General features: G+C 43.7%; 2 protein-coding genes and 1 non-coding gene across 16 annotated transcripts in view; 2 read left to right on the top strand and 1 right to left on the bottom strand.

Annotated features, from left to right (window-relative positions):
* The first annotated feature begins 2,796 nt into the window (after positions 1–2,796).
* Positions 2,797–2,879, top strand: trnal-uaa (transfer RNA leucine (anticodon UAA)). Its single transcript has one exon. It is a non-coding gene; the product is annotated as a tRNA-Leu (tRNA).
* Positions 2,880–10,430: 7,551 nt separating this feature from the next.
* LOC115161995 (D-aspartate oxidase) lies at positions 10,431–19,808 on the top strand. 8 transcript variants are annotated; one of them, XM_029712874.1, is made up of 8 exons: positions 13,025–13,512; positions 13,644–13,717; positions 15,581–15,764; positions 17,845–17,953; positions 18,130–18,306; positions 18,487–18,646; positions 18,737–18,831; positions 19,041–19,808. In XM_029712874.1, exons 3-8 carry the CDS (start codon positions 15,593–15,595, stop codon positions 19,345–19,347), a joined length of 1,020 nt encoding a protein of 339 aa, XP_029568734.1. In that variant the 5' UTR covers positions 13,025–13,512; positions 13,644–13,717; positions 15,581–15,592; the 3' UTR covers positions 19,348–19,808. The 8 variants fall into 8 exon arrangements, with proteins under 8 accessions (XP_029568739.1, XP_029568741.1, XP_029568740.1 ...); XM_029712875.1 differs by having other exon boundaries at positions 15,578–15,764; XM_029712879.1 differs by lacking the exons at positions 13,025–13,512; positions 13,644–13,717 and adding an exon at positions 10,431–10,466.
* The window catches only part of LOC115161993 (SAM and SH3 domain-containing protein 1), a 128,463-nt gene continuing 125,717 nt past the window's right edge, over positions 19,806–22,551 (bottom strand). For all 7 annotated transcript variants that reach the window (XM_029712870.1, XM_029712869.1, XM_029712868.1 and 4 more), the window contains one exon: positions 19,806–21,020. In XM_029712870.1, the coding sequence (XP_029568730.1) occupies positions 20,659–21,020 (362 nt within the window). In that variant the 3' untranslated portion in view covers positions 19,806–20,658. The remainder of the gene's footprint in view (positions 21,021–22,551) is intronic.

Below are 22,551 nucleotides of genomic sequence, written 5' to 3'. Positions count from 1 at the left end.
AGTTGAAGGCCACGGAAAGAGTGTTGTATCAGTTCCTTTCTTAGAATTTGAGACAACTGACTGCAACCTCAATGACTCAACTGTATTTTACATTGCGGAAACAAGAATATGCCTCTTAATGTATTATATTGTCCTGTACAGTGCCTTCAGAAAGTATTCATACCCCTTGACTTATTCCACATTTTGTTACAGCCTGAATTCTAATTTATTAAATTTATATTTTTTCTCGTCCATCTACACACTGCCCCATTATGACCAAGTCAGAACATGTTTTTAGAAATTTGTGCAAATGTATTAAATAGAATGCAGAAATATCTCATTAACATAAGTATTCACACCCTTGAGTCAATACTTTGTAGAAGCACCTTTGACAGCGATTACAGCTTTGAGTTGTCTTGCACATCTGGATATGGGGATTTTTCTCCCATTCTTCCTAGCATGCTAGCAGATACCCATAGACTTACTCACTGCGTTAATGCTAGTTAAACTACTAACTTCCTTCATACTGGACACAGAAATGGTATGCACAAGTTCATCTGACTATGGGGAAGTAAATAAAGGACCTTACTGCCAAAATCCCGTAGTATCCTTTTTAGTTAGATGGGGAGTGGTGGTGACCAGCAAGTCTTTACAAAGATGTTTAATGTGATTCAAGTCTGGGTTTTGGCTGGGCCGCTCAAGGACTCACATTCTTGATCTGATGCCATTCCAGCGTTGCTTTGGCTGTATGCTTGGGGTTATTGTCCTGTTGGAATGTAAATCTTCCCACCAGTCTAAGGTCATTGCACTGAAGCAGTCGTTGCACTCTCATCAAGGATTTGTATTTGGCTCTATTCATTGTTCCCTCTATCCTTGCCAGTCTCCCAGTACCTGCTGCTGAAAAGTATTCCCATAGCATGATGCTGCCACCACCATGCTTCACGGTAGGGGTGGTGTTAGACGGGTGATGAGCTGTGCCCGGTTTTCTCCAGACAGAGCGCTTTGCATTCAGGGCAAAGAGTAAAATGTTTGTCTCATCAGACCACAATATTTATTCTTAAGATCGCAGTCTTTCACGTGACTTTTTGCAAACTCCAGGTGCTTTTTTTCTCATGAGTGGCCTTCTTGCCCAGTTTGGTCGGACAGCCAGCTACGGTAGAGTCTGGGTAGTTCCATATTTTCTCAATTTCCCAATGATGAAGACCAATGTGCTCTTGGAAACTTTCAACACAATAAATAGTTTTCAACCCTCCCCCAGATATATGCCTCATCACAATTATATCTCAGAGGTCTACAGACAGTTCCTTGGACTTTATGATATAGTTTCTGCTCTGACCTGCACTGTCAACTGCAGGACCTTATATAGACAGGTGTGTTTCTTTCTAAAACATGTCCAAATGGCCGCAGGTGGATTACAATCAAGTTTGGAGTGTCAGCAAAGGTATGTAAATATTTCATTTTCAATAAATTAGCAAACATTTCTACAAACATGTTTTCACTTATATTGTGTGTAGATGGGTGAGATAAAAAAATATAGTTAATCTAATTTGAATTCAGGCCGTAACACAACCAAATGTGGAATAAGTCAAGGGATATGAATACTTTCTGAAGGCACTGTATATTATCCAAGAGGCCATTGCTAGTTTACAGTGTCCAGAATGAGTTAAAAACAGAGTAATAGAATCCTCCGCAGATTGCAGTGACAATTTTTAACATCTGTGTTCCATAACCCCACCAGCAAGTGGGGCAGGCCTATCTCTCTGACAATCACCCAAATCTAAATCAACCACTGCCCCTTCCCCATAGATATGTAATGGCCCTGTGTAGACGTACAAGGATTGTATGTGTAAACTATATAGTAATAATTACACTAGTCTGTGGGTACAGTATATCAGTATAGGGGCTACAGTATAGAATATATTGCACTAAATTCAACTCCGCAATGCAATGTGTGCCCGATGTTTTAGAACGTGAACTGAAGCAATACATACAATGCTGCTGAAACCTGTGTTTTTTTGGATAGACATACTCTGTGAAACCCGTTTAAATAGGCTAGGGCTAGGCTACGGGTAGTCTAGGGGTAGGCTAGGGCTAGGCTACGGGTAGGCTAGGGCTAGGCTACGGGTAGCCCCCTGGTAGGCTAGGGCTAGGCTACGGGTAGGCTAGGGCTAGGCTACGGGTAGGCTACGGGTAGGCTACGGGTAGGCTACGGGTAGGCTAGGGCTAGGCTACGGGTAGGCTAGGGCTAGGGCTAGGCTACGGGTAGGCTAGGGCTAGGCTACGGGTAGGCTGCGGGTAGGCTAGGGCTAGGCTACGGGTAGGCTGCGGGTAGGCTAGGGCTAGGCTACGGGTAGGCTACGGGTAGGCTACCTCCCTCCTTGGTAGGCTAGTCACAAAGTTCTCACCAATGAAATCATTTCCTATATGTTAACTTTAGATCAAGGGAAAATAAGACAAACTGCATCATTCAAATTACTGTATAACTGACTGTATTAGTTTGATAGAACACATTGTCAAACGTTTTATTTGTCAACATAAATGTCAGGCTACTAAGTACCATTATGGCCAATCAAATTGACAGTTGACTTGCAACATTGTTACAATAATGGAATGTCAGAGTAGCTATCTGCTTTGATGATCACAGTGGTAACCGCATCTCACCGCAGCGCAGCGCAGCGCAGCGTAGACGTGATAGCGTTCGATTGTTGTTGTTACGACGGATTGCTACATTGTTGCGAGTAACAGAACAGAAACCAAAACAATAAAATGTTACAATATAATATGAATAATGTGTAATTTTGACACCATATTACGCCAACCAGGATGGCCGAGTGGTTAAGGCGTTGGACTTAAGATCCAATGGACATACGTCCGCGTGGGTTCGAACCCCACTCCTGGTACAGTGCACAACATTTTTATGAAATAGTTAATCTTACTGATGTCAAGATGATGATTGTCAACGTTCACACAACTAGTAGGCTACTTAATATTTAATGTGCGGAAAATGTATCAACAACCTGAAAGCTACAGCGTTTTGGATGACACGGCCCGACAGTAGATCAAGCCACGCCCCTCGACTGAAAAAAACCCGCCAACAACACAAAACAACTAACATACTATTATTCTCATTCATGTGCGCTGATGTAAGAGGTATTGAGTTTGAATTGTATTAGGTGATATATATATATATATGACAGAGATAAAAAAAAACAAAGCTCAACAATGCATTTATTAGACCCCAGAATATATTATTGGATGACATGACTAGAGACGTGAATAATACATTTTATCTTCTAAAAAACATGCACACAGACAGTGTGGTGATGAAGGCTTAAGCAACAGCGCTTCTTCAACCAAAGGAGGCTGAAAAAAAGTGGCTTGTCACCGAAAACCCTCACCAACTTTTACAGGTTCACATTTGAGAGCATCCTGTCGGGCTGTACCACCGCCTGGTACTGCAACTCTCCAGAGGGTGGTGCAGTCTGCACAACGCATCACTGGGGCCAAACTACCTGCCCTCCAGGACACCTACAACCCCCGATGTCACAGGAAGGCAAAAAAAGATCAACAACAATAACCACCTGAGCCACTACCTGTTCACCCCTGCGAGGTCAGTACAGGTGCATCAAAGCTGGGACAGAGAAATTAAAAAACAGCTTCTATCTCAAGGCCATCAGATTGTTAAACAGCCACCGCTAGCACAGATATTTCATTGGCCACTTTAATAAATGGAACACTAGTCACTTTAATAATGCCACTTTAAGAACGTTTACATATCTCGCATTACTCATCTCATATGTATATACTGTATACTGTATACTGTATCCTTCACTATTTATTCTGTACTATCTATTGCATCTTAGCCACTCTGTCACTGCTCATCCATATATTTTATACTTATATATTCTCATCCCATTCCTTTACTAGATTGTGTGTATTAGGTTTTGTTGTGGAATTGTTAGATATTACCTGTTAGATATTGCTGCACTGTCTGACCTAGAAGCATAATCATTTCGCTACACTCGCAATAACATCTGCTATCCATTTGTATGTGACCAATGAAATTACATTTTATTTAACTATTTTATTGTAGCCTGAAATAATAGGTGAGTGAGCTTTTATTTATTTACATCATGTGAGCCAGAAGATGTCAGTGTTACACAGAATAACCTTCTAGTGGGAATCATATTTTCTCTACCTCAGATAGTGACATTTTAACATCAACATCCTGGTATTACTGGATAACTTAATAAAATGTACAACCATTGTGAGAAATGCTTTTTACATTCATTGTCCTGCCAACCTGAATTTGAACTAAGGCAAAGTCAGCTATGTTGTGCCAGACAAGGTTCTCCAGTCAGCTCTACTGTGCCCGTACATACAGCCTATGACTTGGCTAGCCCTGATATATGCCTGTTGACTCCTATGCTTTGCGGCGTCTACTTTGGCCACATATCAGGGCTGGGCTAACTTTACACCAGTAGAGGTAGGAGACAGTTCTCGCCCATTCAGTCAGTTGTGTTGGGCCTAAACATTATATGGCTGGGCTAGCCTGGTGGTGTAAAGGTAGGAGACAGTACAGTACCAGCCTGTATCTGGAAGGTCTGGCCCTGGATGTAGTGGCTGGGGATTTGTTCACCGGTCTGACTCATTGAGATGGGCTGGCTGCTCTGGCTGTTGATGTGGAGAGCCTGGGCCTGACCCTTCTGCTCTCTGGTCATCTGATCTGGTATGGGGCCGTGGTCCTGGATGGGTGTCCCTTCACAATCCGTGATAGTTTGCAAGCCCTGCCACATCTGACGAGCGTCAGAGCCGGTATAGTAGGTTTTGATCTTATAACGATACAGGGCGAGACCCAGATGCAGACACAGGAGGCAGATGGTTTCAGTTTCTGATATTTGTTAGAATGCAATAGGCAGGTTGAGGAGAGCCAGAAGTTCATAAAAAAAATCTAAATCAAACTTTATTTGTCACATGCGCCGAATACATTAACCAGGTCAGAGTCCGAAAGGTACAGGGGGGCAGGCAGGCTCGAGGTCAAGGCAGGCTGAATGGTCAGGCAGAATGGGTAGGCAGGCGGGCTCAGTGTCAGGGCAGGCTGACTGGTCAGGCAGAATGGGTAGGCAGGCGGGCTTAGTGTCAGGGCAGGCTGAATGGTCAGGCAGAATGGGTAGGCAGGCGGGCTCAGTATCAGGGCAGGCTGACTGGTCAGGCAGAATGGGTAGGCAGGCGGGCTCAGTGTCAGGGCAGGCTGAACAGGTCGGAACCGGAAGGGCTAGAAAACAGAGACTAGGAAAAACAGGAGCATGGAAAAACACGCTGGTAGGCTTGACAAGCCAAGACAAACTGGGAACAGACAAACAGAGAACACATGTATAAATACACTGAGGATAATGGGGAAGATGGGCGACACCTGGAGAGGGGTGGAGACAAGCAAAGACAGGTGAAACAGATCAGGGTGGAGTGAAGACAAGCACAAAGACAGGTGAAACAGATCAGGGTGGAGTGGACAGGTGAAACAGATCAGGGTGGAGCGGAGACAAGCACAAAGACAGGTGAAACAGATCAGGGTGGAGCGGAGACAAGCACAAAGACAAGTGAAACAGAACAGGGTGGAGTGGAGACAAACACAAAGACAGGTGAAACAGATCAGGGTGTGACAGATCTTTGTCCTTTATTTACGCTTTGGCTGTCTGATGGTTTGTCGGAGGGCGTAGTGGGATTTCTTCTTAGTGGCAGCTCTAACCTTTAGCTCAGTGCGGTTGTTGCCTATAACCCATGGCCTCTGGTTAGGATATGTATGTACGATCACTGTGTGGATTACTTTGTCGATGCACTTATTAATGAAACCGGTGACGGATGTGGTAAACACCTCAATGCCATCGAATTAATCTTAAATGAAGTTTAAGGAAAACATCAACTCAAATTGCTCCTTTTGTAATGACCACCCAGAAACAGTGTTGCATCTTTTTTGGCATTGTATTCATGTAAGAAAACTGTGGCAAGACATCAGTAGATTTATAATTGAACACATTTATGAAGGACTTACACTATTGTGGAGAGATGTACTGCTTGGATTCTTTACCAACGATAGAAATAAGCTGAAACATTATGTAATTAATTTCATTATTCTTTTGGCCAAATTTCATATTCCCAAATGTAAATTTACAAAAAAAAACAAAAAACATTTTCTTACCTTACAAAAAGAAATTGAACTGTATTTTAAGACAATTAAATACTCTACTAACAAAAAAACCTGTTAAAATTATAAGTATATGTATGTCCCTTAAGGTCCTTGTGTAATGTGATATTGTACCCCCTAGCCCAATTGTCCATTGTATATTATTCATATATACATGTGTTCCCACATGTACTTCCTGTATTGATTTGTTGTTAATAAAAAAAAAAAATTCAATGGTAGGCAATGGCAACACTGCCGAATGTTTTTTTATTTATTATCAGTAACATGCAAAACATAAATATAACAGCCAGAAGGATTCCACAAAGAAATGAGAAAATTTTTTTTAAAAAACTAATCCACATTATATCAAATCAAATACAGACATATAGCGAATACATTTTTTTGACATTTTGTTTTGTATACATCTTAAAGACTAAATAGTTTTCCAAATCAGATAAAAAAATTAAGAAAAGGGTATTTTTCTTCATAAATTTTGATGTGTATGAAACATTTTCCTAATAAAATAAAGACATTTATGACATCACGTTCAAATGTGGAATCAGTATAGTAAAATAATATGTCAAACTTAGAAATGTCAATGGTTATATGCAATTTGAGGCCAAGATATCATTTTACATCAGTCCAGAACACTTCACTATACAGTGGGGCAAAAAAGTATTTGATCCCCTGCTGATTTTGTACGTTTGCCCACTTACAAAGAAATGATCAGTCTATAATTTTAATAGTAGGTTTATTTGAACAGTGAGAGACAGAATAACAACAAAAAAATCCAGAAAAACACATGTCAAAAATGTTATAAAATGATTTGCATTTTAATGAGGGAAATAAGTATTTGACCCCTCTGCAAAACATGACTTAGTACTTGGTGGCAAAACCCTTGTTTGCAATCACAGAGGTCAGACGTTTCTTGTAGTTGGCCACCAGGTTTGCACACATCTCAGGAGGGATTTTGTCCCACTCCTCTTTGCAGATCTTCTCCAAGTCATTAAGGTTTCGAGGCTGACGTTGGGCAACTCGAACCTTCAGCTCCCTCCACAGATCTTCTATGGGATTAAGGTCTGGAGACTGGCTAGGCCACTCCAGGACCTTAATGTGCTTCTTCTTGAGCCACTCCTTTGTTGCCTTGGCCGTGTTTTTGGTCATTGTCATACTGGAATACCCATCCACGACCCATTTTCAATGCCCTGGCTGAGGGAAGGAGGTTCTCACCCAAGATTTGAAGGTACATGGCCCTGTCCATCGTCACTTTGATGCGGTGAAGTTGTCCTGTCCCCTTAGCAGAAAAACACCCCCAAAGCATAATGTTTCCACCTCCATGTTTGACGGTGGAGATGGTGTTCTTGGGGTCATAGGCAGCATTCCTCCTCCTCCAAACACGGCGAGTTGAGTTGATGTCAAAGAGCTCCATTTTGGTCTCATCTGACCACAACACTTTCACCAGTTGTCCTCTGAGTCATTCAGATGTTCATTGGCAAACTTCAGATGGGCATGTATTCTTGAGCAGGGGGACCTTGCGGGCGCTGCAGGATTTCAGTCCTTCACGGCGTAGTGTGTTACCAATTGTTTTCTTGGTGACTATGGTCCCAGCTGCCTTGAGATCATTGACAAGATCCTCCCATGTAGATCTGGGCTGATTCCTCACCATTCTAATGATCATTGCAACTCCACGAGGTGAGATCTTGCATGGAGTCCCAGGCTGAGAGATATTGACAGTTCTTTTGTGTTTCTTCAATTTGTGAATAATCGCACCAAATGTTGTCACCTTCTCACCAAGCTGCTTGGCGATGGTCTTGTAGCCCATTCCAGCCTTGTGTAGGTCTACAATCTTGTCCCTGACATCCTTGGAGAGCTCTTTGGTCTTGGCCATGGTGGATAGTTTAGAATCTGATTGATTGATTGCTTCTGTGGACAGGTGTATTTTTTACAGGTAACAAGCTGCGGTTAGGAGCACTCCCTTTATGAGTGTGCTCCTGTGACAGGTTAAAGTAAATACTCATAGCCTGTTATACATTAAAAAGTATTAGTAAGTTCATAGTATGTGAGGATCTTAAAACATCTAAGGTTAAAAAGATCATGCATTCTGCATTAGATGATAGAGATTGATAACATTCATATAATTGTGTTAAAAAGTTAAAATCCGTCAAGCGTACAAAGGGTAAGAATTGTAAAAGGAATGTGTAAACGTTATATTGATTACTTTATTTTGTGGTGCCAAATTGAAGGGGAGAGTGTTAATCTGTGATCTACTAAATGCTCTTAATCTATGAGCCTGAGATCGATTGCTCTGGTCTCCACCCAAGTTCACGGGGAAATCTCGGGTTTTTCCTCATTGCGTTAAAGGTTATTGAGGAAACAATACCGTATCACTCTCGTGATTATTTCTCCCCTTTTTCAGGTACGTTAGTGATGATAAAACAGAGTAATTTAAATGTAATAACTCGCTAACATGTCAAGAGTGTTTAAGGTGTGTCTTAGTAAAATCTTGAGGAAGTTAGAGTTAAGTTTGCAGAGAGTAATATGAGCGTTGCTCGGTTGCAGCTAAGGCTAGCTTCGTACTGAGAGTAGCTGCCATTTTATGTCGATCGTCAATGAACGTGCGTTGTTAATAAGATATTTTGCGGTGTTGTTTGTATAATGTTTTTTCAAACACTTTGACTGTTGATAAATTGAGTTATGGTTTACTGAGTTAAAGCTTTGTGCTTGACAGTTACATTGAAATTAGTATACGTTTCAGTGAATTACAGTGTATACTGTTGTGACTTGAATAAGCCTTGTACCCTACAACACTAGCTCTTTCCTGTAGATCTGTTCAGTAAAATGTGTTACTTTGGTAAAATGATTACAGTAAAGGTTATTGAGGAAACAATACCGTATCACTCTCGTGATTATTTCTCCCCTTTTTCAGGGGCGTAACACTCCTAATCTGAGCTCGTTACCTGTATAAAAGACACCTGGGAGCCAGAAATCTTTCTGATTGAGAGGGGGTCAAATACTTATTTCCCTCATTAAAATGCAAATCAATTTATAACTTTTTTGACATGCGTTTTTCTGGATATTTTTGTTATTCTGTCTCTCACTGTTCAAATAAACCTACCATTAAAATTATAGACTGATCCTTTCTTTGTCAGTGGACAAACAGTACAAAATCAGCAGGGGATCAAATACCCCCCCCCCCACTGTATAAACAATTACAGAATAAGTGTTCAATAGATTCAGTTTCTAGTTGACAAAAACTGCATTCACTGGTAACATCAGGTATATATTTAGAAATCAAGCTATTACAGGGACAGAATCTATGGATAAGCTTAAAGGAGATCGCCTTTACTTTATTGGTCACCTAAATGTGTGGAATGAGCCAAGCACGGCGCCAGTTTACATCAAACGATGAAGCTCAACAAAATATAGCAGAGGGAATAGACTTCCTGTAGAAAATATCCTTTAATAAAAGATTGTTGAATTTTGTATCTAGTAGACCAATGCCATTCACCTGGATATCGCTTACAAATCGGAGATATTCCAAAATATGCATTATTCTGAAGTAAAGTTTTTATCCCACTAGGTAGAGCATTAATAAATAAGTGTCATATTCCTTGCTTGAAACCTCAGTTGTATCTTTCCATAAATTATCTCCATGTAAATAGATTCCCACTAATATTACCTAATTTGCTGACAAGGACAATGTTTTTCGAGACCATTTATGGTTAAACAACATCTTGTTTCTATATAATATCAACCGATTGTTCCATATAAAACATTTATGAGGTGAAAAGTAGTGTTTATACAACAAAGCCCAGAACATTAAAGCTTGCTTGTGAAAAGCTGCCAGTTTCACAGGAAGTTTACCCACAATATATGGACATTGTAGTAAACAATTAAGCCCTCCGAACTTCTGAAAAATAAAACGAGGTATAATATTCCAGAAACTATGAGGACTTTTTATGTACCTTTTAATCCAGTTGACCTTTGATATCTGATTGAAGAGAGTGAAGTCTAAGACATTTTGACCGCCATCACAAACCCTGTTGGTAACAAAAGCCAGCCAGCCAGGTAGAAAAATGGCAGAAAAATAAAAAAGACAGACATCAGAGTATTTTTCAGTACACCAAAACGCAAAGTAAGAACCCTAGTAGCCTAATATCTCAAAGACTAGTTGATAAAATGTTCATAAGAAAGAAATGAAATTCTAATGTAAATGTTTCACAATGATGTCATTAGGCAGAGCAGGCAACAGATGGCACAAAGACAGCAGAGTTGTGGACAGACTGGCAGAGACAGGGAGTCTCAGGTAAGTTTGTTGAGTCTTTGTTTGGCAACATTATGAAAGGTTCTCAATTTTTTTGACTTGTAAAATAGGAACATAATTGGAAAATGCCATGGATACCCCCACTCTCAACTTAAACTGGTGACTGAACTAAGATTTGTTAAAGGCAATGGTATTGCTGTTGTGATTAGTTGTGTAGTTTTGGGTACCGGTAGTTAGGAGCACGGCAAACACCTTATTTCTTTGGTTCCTCAATTTACATTTACCATATTACAATGTAGGCTATGTGTTACATCACTACTTTTGGTGTCCCCCTCAGGAATTGCTCTTGAGAAAATTTCATGTAATTGTCCCCTCCAAAGTTGATATCAGATTTTCACCCCTGGATGTGTTTAAACTCCAGTAAACAGAAATTAGATTCTTAATCACATTTTTTTAATCATCATGCAATAACAATGAGTTATTTAATTTTTCAATAACCACCAGAGTATTTCTTACCATCATTACTGCACATTCTTACAGTCAACCATATGACTTTATGATCCGTCAGGACTGCAGGCAGTATTTTTACCTCTACAGTGTTGGGCTCAAGACTAGAGGTTATCACCCACAAATCAATTCTTGATTGTAAAGAACGATCTCTATTACTCCATGTGTATCGTTTCTCTCCAGGGTTTTTAACTCTCCATATGTCAATTAAGTCCAGGCTTTGGCAGACATTCACCAACTTGTTCACAACAATGTTAGGCCTATGGGGCAATCTATCAGTCTCATTAGAATAAACCATATTAAAATCTCCACCAACTATAATCTGACTGGATGGATATTTTCTCAGAAGATTTAAGAATTTCTTCAATTTCCTCTAGAAGTAAGTCATTTGGAGGACTAGAACAGTATCCATATACATTACACAACACAAATAATCTGTCCATGTGGTTGATGGCCGCTACTAGCCAAAGTCCATTGGAGTCCATTTGAGTAAACAAAAATTTCCCTTTGAAATTGTGTGCTAAAATTGCAACCCCAGCTGAATGATTAGTCCCGTGGGCCAAAAAAATAACATTGCCCCACTGATTTTTCCAATAATTATAGTCCTCTTTACATGAATGCGTTTCTTAAATGAATACAAAATCTGCGTTGCAGTCTTTACAACAACAAAAAAAGCTTTTTGGTTGCGGGACTATTGTTTGGATTTTCAGAATCAACCGAATGTCCAGAATCCTCCATTTCTTCTCCAATGTTTGAGTGCTCAGCTAGCAACTGCCTTCTCCTACCTTTGCTCTTTCGCACATTTTTTTTCTTTCATTTCTCAAAGTTTCAGATCAAATTAGCTGTCAACTAAGCGTTGTTGTCTATTGTTTTTACTATAAGCCAAGTTCCGTTACATTTCTGGGGGATAAAAATTAAGGTTACTCGCCGCCATCTTCAGCATCCCCCATCAGTACTTTGGTCATCACACTCCCTCGTCTGATTGGTCGAGTAGGCGGGCCTTCCGACTTTACGGCTGTGGTAACTAGTGACGTCCCAGAGAACCGTGGGCATGATACACTAACACAGGATGCCTCTCGCTGAAACACCACTTCCCAGTCATTTCAATGGAAATAAAGCTGTGAGAAGGTTTTTTTTATTTTTTTAAAAAAGTTTTTTAAAATCTTTATTTAACTTGTTGTAAATAACAGTAACATGCAAAACATAAATATAACATAACATAACAGCCAGAGGGAATCCAAAGAAATTAGAGAAATAAAAAAAACTATTATATCAAATCAAATACAGACATATATCGAATACATTTTTTTGACATATTGTTGTGTATACGTTTTAAAGATTCTACGTACTGTTCCAAATCAGATAAAAAAATTAAGAAAAGGGGCTTTTTCTTCATACATTTTGATTTGTGGATGAAAGATTTTCCTAATAAAATAAAGAGATTTATGAAGCTGTGAGAAGGTGGCGGTGAAAAAAATAACTTTTCCCAACTTTATGCAAAACACCAACGGAGACAGCTGGGCGATGACCAATCATATCGAGTGGTTCCCATGATGAATTTGACGCTATGCGACACAAGGCTGGAGACTTTCTTCAGTTAAGACGCCTGACAGAAATACAAGGATGGAAGCAAATGATGGAAGCAAACGAATCATGCAGAAAATGTACAGTTGACAGGAATATGTTAATTACACCATATAGTCTTATTAGTCAAATGACACCATACTGAATATTTGTTCCCAGTTGTCTTGAAAGCACCAGAAGACCAACGGACAAAAACGTTATAAAATATCCACATAATATATTGTAACGACCCTGGGTTTATAAACGCGGATATCGACTGCCGCACGAGCATTCTCCCTGCTGTTTCATTACAATATACACAAAATTTCCCCAAATATTTCAAATGGGAAGCATGTGGATTTCTAGTAGTTACTAAAGTCAAAATGAGCGATATTGTAATAATTCAGGAAAACAAAAAATGGGTTTATGGTCTTAATTTAAGTTTATCAGTGTGGTTAAGATTAGGTTTAAAATCAGATTCTAACGCAGATCAATGGTAGAAATGGGCGGGGTTTGTGATTTTGTGGCTGTGGTAACTACGCCTGGGTTGATCATAGTCCAACAAGTGTACGAACAGCGGTGTTCTAGAATATTGGACCGTTGGTTTTTATACTTGTCGAATTCTCAGCGCAGCTCAAGCGAATTCTTCTACTGTCAACACATTGAAATGAATAGAGGACCGTGTTCGTTCCGTTCCTGAGACGCGTTGGTTGGGAATTGTAGGGGAGGTGCGTTTTCGGCCTGTAGTGCCCTGCGGATTGTGGTCTCAAGAGGCCAACTATTGCCGCGTTCACGTGCTAGTCGTTACTCGGAAATGTTCGATTTGCTAACTGGTTGTGCACGCTGCATGTGTATAACTACAACCAGTTAGCGAGTTAGAAATGTCAGTCTCCTAGTTCCGACATGTATTTCAACGCAGCATGTGGCAATGTGACGCTGGGTTATCGCGTCTGTGGACTATGTATGAGTTATGCTTCAAATCTCAGGCATGCGCAGCAGTGAGCTGTAATACGCTCTGGTTGGTACAATTTTCCTATTTGCCACCATTTATTTATCCTTTGTTGTTGTCTAGCAAACAACTGTCCACTCTCACGTTGTTTGAAATTTAGTTCAGGTTCTAGTTTAATTGTAGGTGAATCTTTATTATAGGCGATATGACGTCTGCTCTCTGTAAGGTCAACTTGAAGAATGTTGGACAGCCTTTTACAAGAGACATGTAGTAGGTTAGTAGCCTATTTCTATGTCATAACTGTGTTTGTAGTTCTCATACAGTACACTATGAACACAGATTCTTTGGATGAATAACAAAAACTTCACCGCTTCATAAAGGCACACAGAATTTATTTGATTCCTTTCAGGACGTTAACCCCCCGCAGAGTATGGTGAAGTTGCCTCTAGACTCTGATCTTGGGTCAGTTTTGCATTTCCCCCACTAAGAGTTAAGGTTGGGGGAGGGGAACTGATCTTCTATCTGCGCATCCCACAGATACAAACTAGTCCGATGGAGCAGGAATTCTATTACATAATGATCTGGCTGTTCATTATGCAGACTAGTAAATTAGTTTGATACATTGTGACCTTGCACAGCCTGCAGGTAGGTCAAAACATTCGTTGGATTAGTTCTGTTAGGCATCATAATAGATTATGGGCAAATAGCAGGGTTTTATGTAAATGCCCTTAAGAAAAGATATTGCAGTCAGAATGCGGTATAACTGCAGTATCCTGCAATTACTGCATCCAAAATACCACAGGCAACTGGTTACTGAAGCTTTACTGCAGTTTCAAAAAAGGGTGATTATCATTTTTTTAAACTTGCTCTATTTAACTTCAAAATCCCAAGCAGTGTTGGATATATTTAATCCAGATAAATGAAAATGTTGATTTAAAAAAAGGTTGAATGTTTAACACTTAATTGAGTCAAGTGGAGTGGTTAGTGTTTGTACAAACAGCCCATTGTCATTTAATTGACATTAACCAACCAACGTACCTTAAACTTTAGCCCCGTGTTTTATATATATATATATAAAAATGTAACCTTTAACTAGGCAAGTCAATTAATAACAAATTCTTATTTACAATGATGGCCTACGAAGAGGCAAAAGGCCTGATGCAGCGACGGGGCTGGGATCAAAAATAAACACGTAGGACTGGAACACTGCAATGCTGTTTAAGTTTTTTTCTTCACCCCTTTCTCCCCCCAAACCCTCCCCTTACCCTGACGACGCTGGGCCAAACCCTCCCCTAACCCGGACGACGCTGGGTCAAACCCTCCCCTCAAACCCTCCCCTAACCCGGACGACGCTGGGCCAAACCCTCCCCTAACCCTGACGACGCTGGGCCAAACCCTCCCCTAACCCGGATGACGCTGGGCCAAACCCTCCCCTAACCCGGACGAAGCTGGGCCAAACCCTCCCCAAACCCGGACGACGCTGGGCCAAACCCTCCCCTCAAACCCTCCCCTAACCCGGACGAAGCTGGGTCAAACCCTCCCCTAACCCGGACGAAGCTGGGCCAAACCCTCCCCTAACCCGGACGAAGCTGGGCCAAACCCTCCCCTAACCCGGACGACGCTGGGCAAAACCCTCCCCTCAAACCCTCCCCTAACCCGGACGAAGCTGGGTCAAACCCTCCCCTAACCCTGACGACGCTGGGCCAAACTCTCCCCTCAAACCCTCCCCTAACCCGGACGACGCTGGGCCAAACCCTCCCCTAACCCGGATGACTCTGTGCCTATTGTGCACCACCTCATGGGTCTCCCGGTCACGGCCGGCTGCGACACTTGCACTGCTATTTTGATGTGGATTTTGCATTTGATCATACTCCCCTTCCTGTATCACATACAGGTGCTTTAACAAGGTATACAGTGCCTTCGGAAACTAGTCAGACCCCTTGACTTTATACTTATGAGGTATTGTAGATTGCTGAGGAAATGTTTTTGTTTAATCCATTTTAGAATAAGGCTGTAACGTAACAAAATGTGTAAAAAATCAAGGGGTCTGAATACTTTCCGAAGGCACTGTTTACACAGTATAACGCAGTACAAGTAAGTATTACAACTTTCCCTTATGTTGTTTTTCTCCCAGCAGAATCATCGTGTGATGAAGAGTATGACAGTGGTGGTGGTGGGTGGAGGTGTGGTTGGCTTCTCCACAGCTGTGTGCATCGCTGAGGCCCTCCCCTACTGCTCTGTGACCCTCATAGCTGACAGGTTTACCCCAGACACCACCAGCGACGTGGCTGCTGGGATCCTGATTTGCTCACCGTTCCCAGGTGAGGCATGGGCATCTCTTTATCCAGTTAATTAAGTTCATTAATAGTCATGACTTTTTATTGGTTTCTGACCACTTCATGTGAAATGGCAGACAATAGGATGTTGAACTTTTCACTATATATGCTTTTAGTGTACGAGGACTATGTGTTACTGCATTGTGTGTTAATGGTAAATTCATTATTTCCTAATTTACTTTAAGTAAATTCATCCGAAAATATCATCCCCAGTTGATGTGACTTCTACTCCCTCCATTCCTCCCTCTCTCTCTCCCTCCTCCCTCCCTCTCTCCCTCCTCCCTCCCTCTCTCCCTCCCTACCCCCCCTCCATTCCTCCCTCCCCCCTCTCTCCTCCCCCTTCCTCTCTCCCTCTCTCTCTCCCTCCCCCCTCTCCCTCCCTACATTCCTCTCCCTCCCTACATTCCTCTCTCCCCCCCTACATTCCTCGCTCCCTCCCCCCTACATTCCTCTCTCCCTCCCCCCTACATTCCTCTCTCCCTCCCCCCCTACATTCCTCTCTCCCTCCCCCTCTACATTCCTCTCTCCTTCCCCCCCTACATTCCTCTCTCCCTCCCCCCCTACATTCCTCTCTCTCTCCCCCCCTACATTCCTCTCCCTCCCCCCCTACATTCCTCTCTCCCTCCCCCTCTACATTCCTCTCTCCCTCCCCCCTACATTCCTCTCTCCCTCCCCCCCTACATTCCTCTCTCTCTCCCCCCTCTACATTCCTCTCTCCCTCCCCCTCTACATTCCTCTCTCCCTCCCCCCTACATTCCTCTCTCCCTCCCCTCTACATTCCTCTCTCCCTCCCCCCTACATTCCTCTCTCCCTCCCCCTCTACATTCCTCTCTCCCTCCCCCTCTACATTCCTCTCTCCCTCCCCCTCTACATTCCTCTCTCCCTCCCCCCTACATTCCTCTCTCCCTCCCCCCTACATTCCTCTCTCCCTCCCCCTCTACATTCCTCTCTCCCTCCCCCCTACATTCCTCTCTCCCTCCCCCCCTACATTCCTCTCTCCCTCCCCCTCTACATTCCTCTCTCCCTCCCCCCTACATTCCTCTCTCCCTCCCCCCTACATTCCTCTCTCCCTCCCCCCTACATTCCTCTCTCCCTCCCCTCTACATTCCCCTCTCCCTCCCCCCTACATTCCTCTCTCCCTCCCCCCTACATTCCTCTCTCCCTCCCCCTCTACATTCCTCTCTCCCTCCCCCCTACATTCCTCTCTCCCTCCCCCCTACATTCCTCTCTCCCTCCCCCCTACATTCCTCTCTCCCTCCCCCTCTACATTCCTCTCTCCTCCCTCCCCCCTACATTCCTCTCTCCCTCCCCCCTACATTCCTCTCTCCCTCCCCCTACATTCCTCTCTCCCTCCCCCCTACATTCCTCTCTCCCTCCCCCTCTACATTCCTCTCTCCCTCCCCCCTACATTCCTCTCTCCCTCCCCCTACATTCCTCTCTCCCTCCCCCCTACATTCCTCTCTCCCTCCCCCCCTACATTCCTCTCTCCCTCCCCCCTTACATCCCTCTCTCCCTCCCCCCTTACATCCCTCTCTCCCTCCCCCCCTACATTCCTCTCTCCCTCCCCCCTACATTCCTCTCTCCCTCCCCCCCTACATTCCTCTCTCTCTCCCTCCCCCCCTACATTCCTCTCTCTCCTCCCCTCCCCCCCTACATTCCTCTCTCTCTCCCTCCCCCCCTACATTCCTCTCTCTCTCCCTCCCCCCCTACATTCCTCTCTCTCTCCCTCCCCCCCTACATTCCTCTCTCTCTCCCTCCCCCCCACATTCCTCTCTCCCTCCCTCCCCCCCTACATTCCTCTCTCCCTCCCCCCCTACATTCCTCTCTCTCCCCTCCCCCCCTACATCCCTCTCTCTCTCCCTCCCCCCCCTACATTCCTCTCTCTCTCCCTCCCCCCCTACATTCCTCTCTCCCTCCCTCCCCCCCTACATTCCCCCCTCCCTACATTCCTCTCTCTCTCCCTCCCCCCTACATTCCCCCCTCCCTACATTCCTCTCTCTCTCCCTCCCCCTCCCTCCCTACATTCCTCTCTCTCTCCCCCCCTACATTCCCCCCCCCCCCCCAGATATCCCTCTGGAACAGCAGCAGAGGTGGTTCAAGGAGACAATTGATCACCTACTGCCTATCGCCCAATCAGAACAGGCATCAGAGGCTGGGGTGTTGCTCAGCTCAGGGTAAGGATCCTCAACCATAAAGGAATGGATGCTATATAGTGCACTACTTTTGACCGGAGCCAGAAGAGAAGTGCACTATAGGGAGTAGGGTGCCATTTCCGAAACACACATTACAGCCTGTTCAATAGTTCTCTGACATTCAGAAGTCCTACTGGTATTGCTCATATTTTTTTTAGATGGCAAATACACAAGGAGCTCCCTGCAGATAAGGTGCCATTCTGGTCTGCATTTGTGCTGGGTTTCCGAATCATGACAGACCGTGAACTGAAACGGTTTCCCGATCACAAGTTTGGCCAGGCGTTCACCACGGTGAAATGTGAATGTTCCAACTACCTGCCATGGATGGAGAAGAGGTAAAACCCTGGTCTTAGCTTGTTTTACTTCTATAGTCATGTGTTCATCTATTAACGGTTACTGTGTCAAAAACATTGTAACAGCTACTCTATGTACTTCCTGAATTAAAATATAGATGACGTTTGCTTTTTTCTCTGTTTCAAATCTTTTATGACTGTCTTTAAAAAGTGTTGTTTTAGGTTTAGAAAAGCAGGAGGCCAGGTTGTGAAGCAGAAAGTAAACGACCTCCAGGAACTAAGCAGCCAGGGCTACGACGTCATCGTCAACTGCTCCGGTCTGGGCGCCAAGTCTCTAGTAGGGGACTCTCAGGTCTACCCTGTCAGGGGGCAGGTCCTCAAAGTGTGTATACACACACACACACCTAAGAGAGCTTGTAAATAAGCATTTCATTGTGCTGTATATGATCATAAATGTCCATATGATTTGAAGGTCCAGGCCCCCTGGCTCCAACACTTCATCCGGGATGGGGAAGGGCAGTCCTATATCTACCCAGGGATGCACAGCGTGACAGTGGGCGGCACCAGGCAAGTCAAGTTTATTAGAAACATAATCGCATCATGAAATGAGATGCGCTTTACCTGAGGAATACTCTGAAATAAACACATTACTTAATGATAATGTAGAATGGGGGATGCACTAATTACCACAAAACATCACGTTCACTACAAGTTCAGTCTGTATGCTCTCTAGAAGAGAGACAGTTATCTTTTTGTGCGGCTGATTGGCTCTGTAGGCAGGTGGACGACTGGCGCCTGGAGGTGGACCCAGAGGACAGCCAAGACATCCTGGAGCGCTGTAGCAGCCTGGAGCCGTCCCTAAGCAGGGCCAGGGTCCTGGGGGTGTCTGTGGGGCTGAGACCCAGTAGGAAGAACGTCCGGGTGGAGAGAGAGATGGTCCTCCTGGGGAGCCGACAGGTACCGGTGGTACATAACTACGGCCATGGGGGCTGGGGGGTCACTCTGAGCTGGGGCACGGCCCTGGAAGCACTGGGGCTGGTCAGGAAGTGTCTCCATGAGATGCGCCCCAGGGCCAGGCTGTGAGCACTACGCAGATACTCTGCCATAGAAATCGTTTCCAAATAACTTTAGGATATAATTACTTGATCTGCACCATTTTGTCACACAATTAGTGATACCTGCTGCCATTGCACATTAATGAAATGAAAGCAAGCGATGCGATTTTGCTTACTTGATAAGATGTAATTGTTTTATGAATGAAATCTCCACAGTGAAAAGTTATTTGAATTATGTCATCTGAATATTATGGAAGCTACCAAGATGAATGACATTGAATTAATAGACTTTGCTGTTTAGAGGTGGCAAAACCCCTCAGAGAAGGATATTTCAGACAAGCAATTGATAATGGCTGAGGTAGAATAGTTAAAGGTACAGGGACTTGATATGTCACTAAGTGATAGTAAATATTGTCTTATGTTTCATGTTCAGATATCTCAGATTTAATCAATTCTAACTTTCCAGAAAAATAAAAATCAAAGACCTTGCTTTTTGTATTGCTTTAATCACACTCAACTTCATACAATATCTTAATAAAACCAATTCTGTAGTCCTCAGTCACAGTATTTCATATACAGTATTAACATAACGTACAGCTTGGCAATGTTCATACTAGTTTAGAATCAAACAGGGTTAAAGGTGAAATATGATAGGAAACCCAGTAAGCTGCAGTAAGATATATTTTTATCTGTGAACCTCCAGCTGGGGCCTGTGGTCTTCGACACATCTGGTACTTCTGAGTCCTACATGAGCATAGTATTACCATAGTACTGTATATGTGGTGAGAGCCCATTTATCTTGTCAGAGAAGGGCTCTGTTGTCAGATATCTCCAGTCTTTCCTCCAGGATAGATCCCGACCTGACAGGTTTAGTTTTCCTTCCCACAGCAGACGGAGTCCTGTCGGCTTCAGACTAGGGACGAGTGTCTGCACGGTCAGTCTGAGGTGCAGGGCTGGGTTGCTGCTTGTGTAATAACTATATACATCCTCTAAAGAGGTGCTGTCTAAAGACAAGTGTTCAGAGGCACTATCCTAGTCACTTGTCATTGCTGGAGGGTGATGGTACACATGGGTTTGGGTTTGACAGGGAAGGCTACATCCTCGTGATGGAGGGGATATTGAGGTATGTGCGTGGAAGGTCTTAACCTGGGAATTTCCATGTTCAACTAACATACAGGACAGAACACTACAAGGTGTGTTGAGCAGTGGTTGTGAGGGTGGGTAGGGTCCTTCTGAGTGTCTTAGTAGGTGCGGTAGAGCCTCTTGTGTAGGTTCTCCTTGGACATGGTGGTATGAGCTGGCTCTAGGTCTTCCAGGGTGTGTTCAGTGGAGCGGAGGCTCAGTTCTGAGTGAAGCTCCCCAGGGAGAGGCAAGGCCGCAGCAGCCCCAGGGCTGTGGGACTAGGCCTACCTCCCAGCCACAGCTCCTCACAGCTCCAGCTCCTCAGCAGCAGTGTGGCTATATAGGTGTCTCTGTGATGGCTCTGGCCCTGCTCTGATCTCAGGTTGTAGCTGGTCATGGGGACTATTAGAGATGGTAAGGTAGAGGCCTGCTTCTCTGATCTGGTCTGTAGGGTAGTTTTGCTGGGGTGAGTCAGGGGGAGGTTGAAGGGGAGGCTGGGGTTCTCTGGTGAAGGGAGGTGACTGGACTCAAAACCTGACGAGGACCTGCTCATGGAAGATGTCTTTTTGCCCTTCCCTCCTGAAACAAAACAGGCATTGTTAATGGATTAATATACCGGTCTTTTCAGAGGACGGAAACACAACTGTAAATTTTTTTTTTTATTGTATTGTGAAAGCTGACGGGAATATAAAGGATGATGTCCAGTAGAGCTGATTGGGGAGGGAAATAAGCAGGCAGACCAGTCTAGTAAACCACAGTAGTTTATTCCATTCTCGGGCCCTCACTATGACAGTGGCACACTTTCGAACTGTTCAAAGACTGGTTATGTCCCAAATGGCGCCCCATTCCCCAATGTAGTAACGGTACCCTATTCACCAATGTAGTAACGGTGCCCTATTCACCAATGTAGTAATGGCGCCCCATTCCCCAGTGTAGTAATGGCGCCCCATTTCCCAATGTAGTAATGTCGCCCCATTCCCCAATGTAGTAATGGCGCCCCATTCCCCAATGTAGTAATGGCGCCCCATTCCCCAATGTAGTAACGGCGCCCCATTCCCCAATGTAGTAACGGCGCCCTATTCACCAATGTAGTAATGGCGCCCCATTCCCCAATGTAGTAATGGCGCCCCATTCACCAATGTAGTAATGGCGCCCCATTCCCCAATGTAGTAACGGTGCCCTATTCACCAATGTAGTAACGGCGCCCCATTCCCCAATGTAGTAATGGCGCCCCATTCCCCAATGTAGTAATGGCGCCCCATTCCCCAATGTAGTAATGGCGCCCCATTCACCAATGTAGTAATGGCGCCCCATTCACCAATGTAGTAATGGCGCCCCATTCACCAATGTAGTAACGGTGTCCTATTCACCAATGTAGTAACGGTGCCCTATTCACCAATGTAGTAATGTCGCCCCATTCCCCAATGTAGTAATGGCGCCCCATTCACCAATGTAGTAATGGCGCCCCATTCACCAATGTAGTAATGGCGCCCCATTCACCAATGTAGTAATGGCGCCCCATTCCCCAATGTAGTAATGGCGCCCCATTCACCAATGTAGTAATGGCGCCCCATTCACCAATGTAGTAATGGCGCCCCATTCCCCAATGTAGTAATGGCGCCCCATTCACCAATGTAGTAATGGCGCCCCATTCACCAATGTAGTAATGGCGCCCCATTCCCCAATGTAGTAACAAGTCTCTCTTGGAAAAGAGATATTATCTCAATGAGAATAAACCTGTATAAATAAAGGTAAAATAAATAAATAAATAAATGGTGCCCTATTCCCCAATGTAGTAATGGCTCCATGTAGTGCACTATTGGTCTTTGTTAAAAGCATTGTACTACAATAAGGAATAGGGTGCCATTTGGGACAGACAGATATCTAGACCAGCATAACTCCTAGCATCAGAAGAGCTATGGGAAGATCGCCATGAGCTGTATGTAACACTGATTTTAAGATTGTCAGCTATAACACACAGCTTATCTTATAAACATTTGTCTTTTTTCAGTCACAACTATGTATTTTGATGCACCCACAATTATTGTACAAAAATGTTGCGCCACCATTTTAACAAGGCATTTTTTACATTTTTTACCCCTTTGTCTCC

Source organism: Salmo trutta, chromosome 25, assembly GCF_901001165.1.
Source record: "Salmo trutta chromosome 25, fSalTru1.1, whole genome shotgun sequence".
Taxonomy (NCBI): Eukaryota; Metazoa; Chordata; class Actinopteri; order Salmoniformes; family Salmonidae; genus Salmo; species Salmo trutta.
Note: the sequence above shows the minus strand (reverse complement) of the source record. Positions and strands in the feature narration are given on the sequence as shown.

Excerpts from the sequence above, each read along its gene's own strand:
- LOC115161995 (XM_029712879.1), top strand. The coding sequence starts at position 15,593 with ATGAAGAGTATGACAGTGGTGGTGGTGGGTGGAGGTGTGGTTGGCTTC. Across the intron at positions 15,765-17,844 it reads GATTTGCTCACCGTTCCCAG|ATATCCCTCTGGAACAGCAG; the intron begins GTGAGGCATGGG and ends CCCCCCCCCCAG. Across the intron at positions 18,647-18,736 it reads TCAGGGGGCAGGTCCTCAAA|GTCCAGGCCCCCTGGCTCCA; the intron begins GTGTGTATACAC and ends TATGATTTGAAG.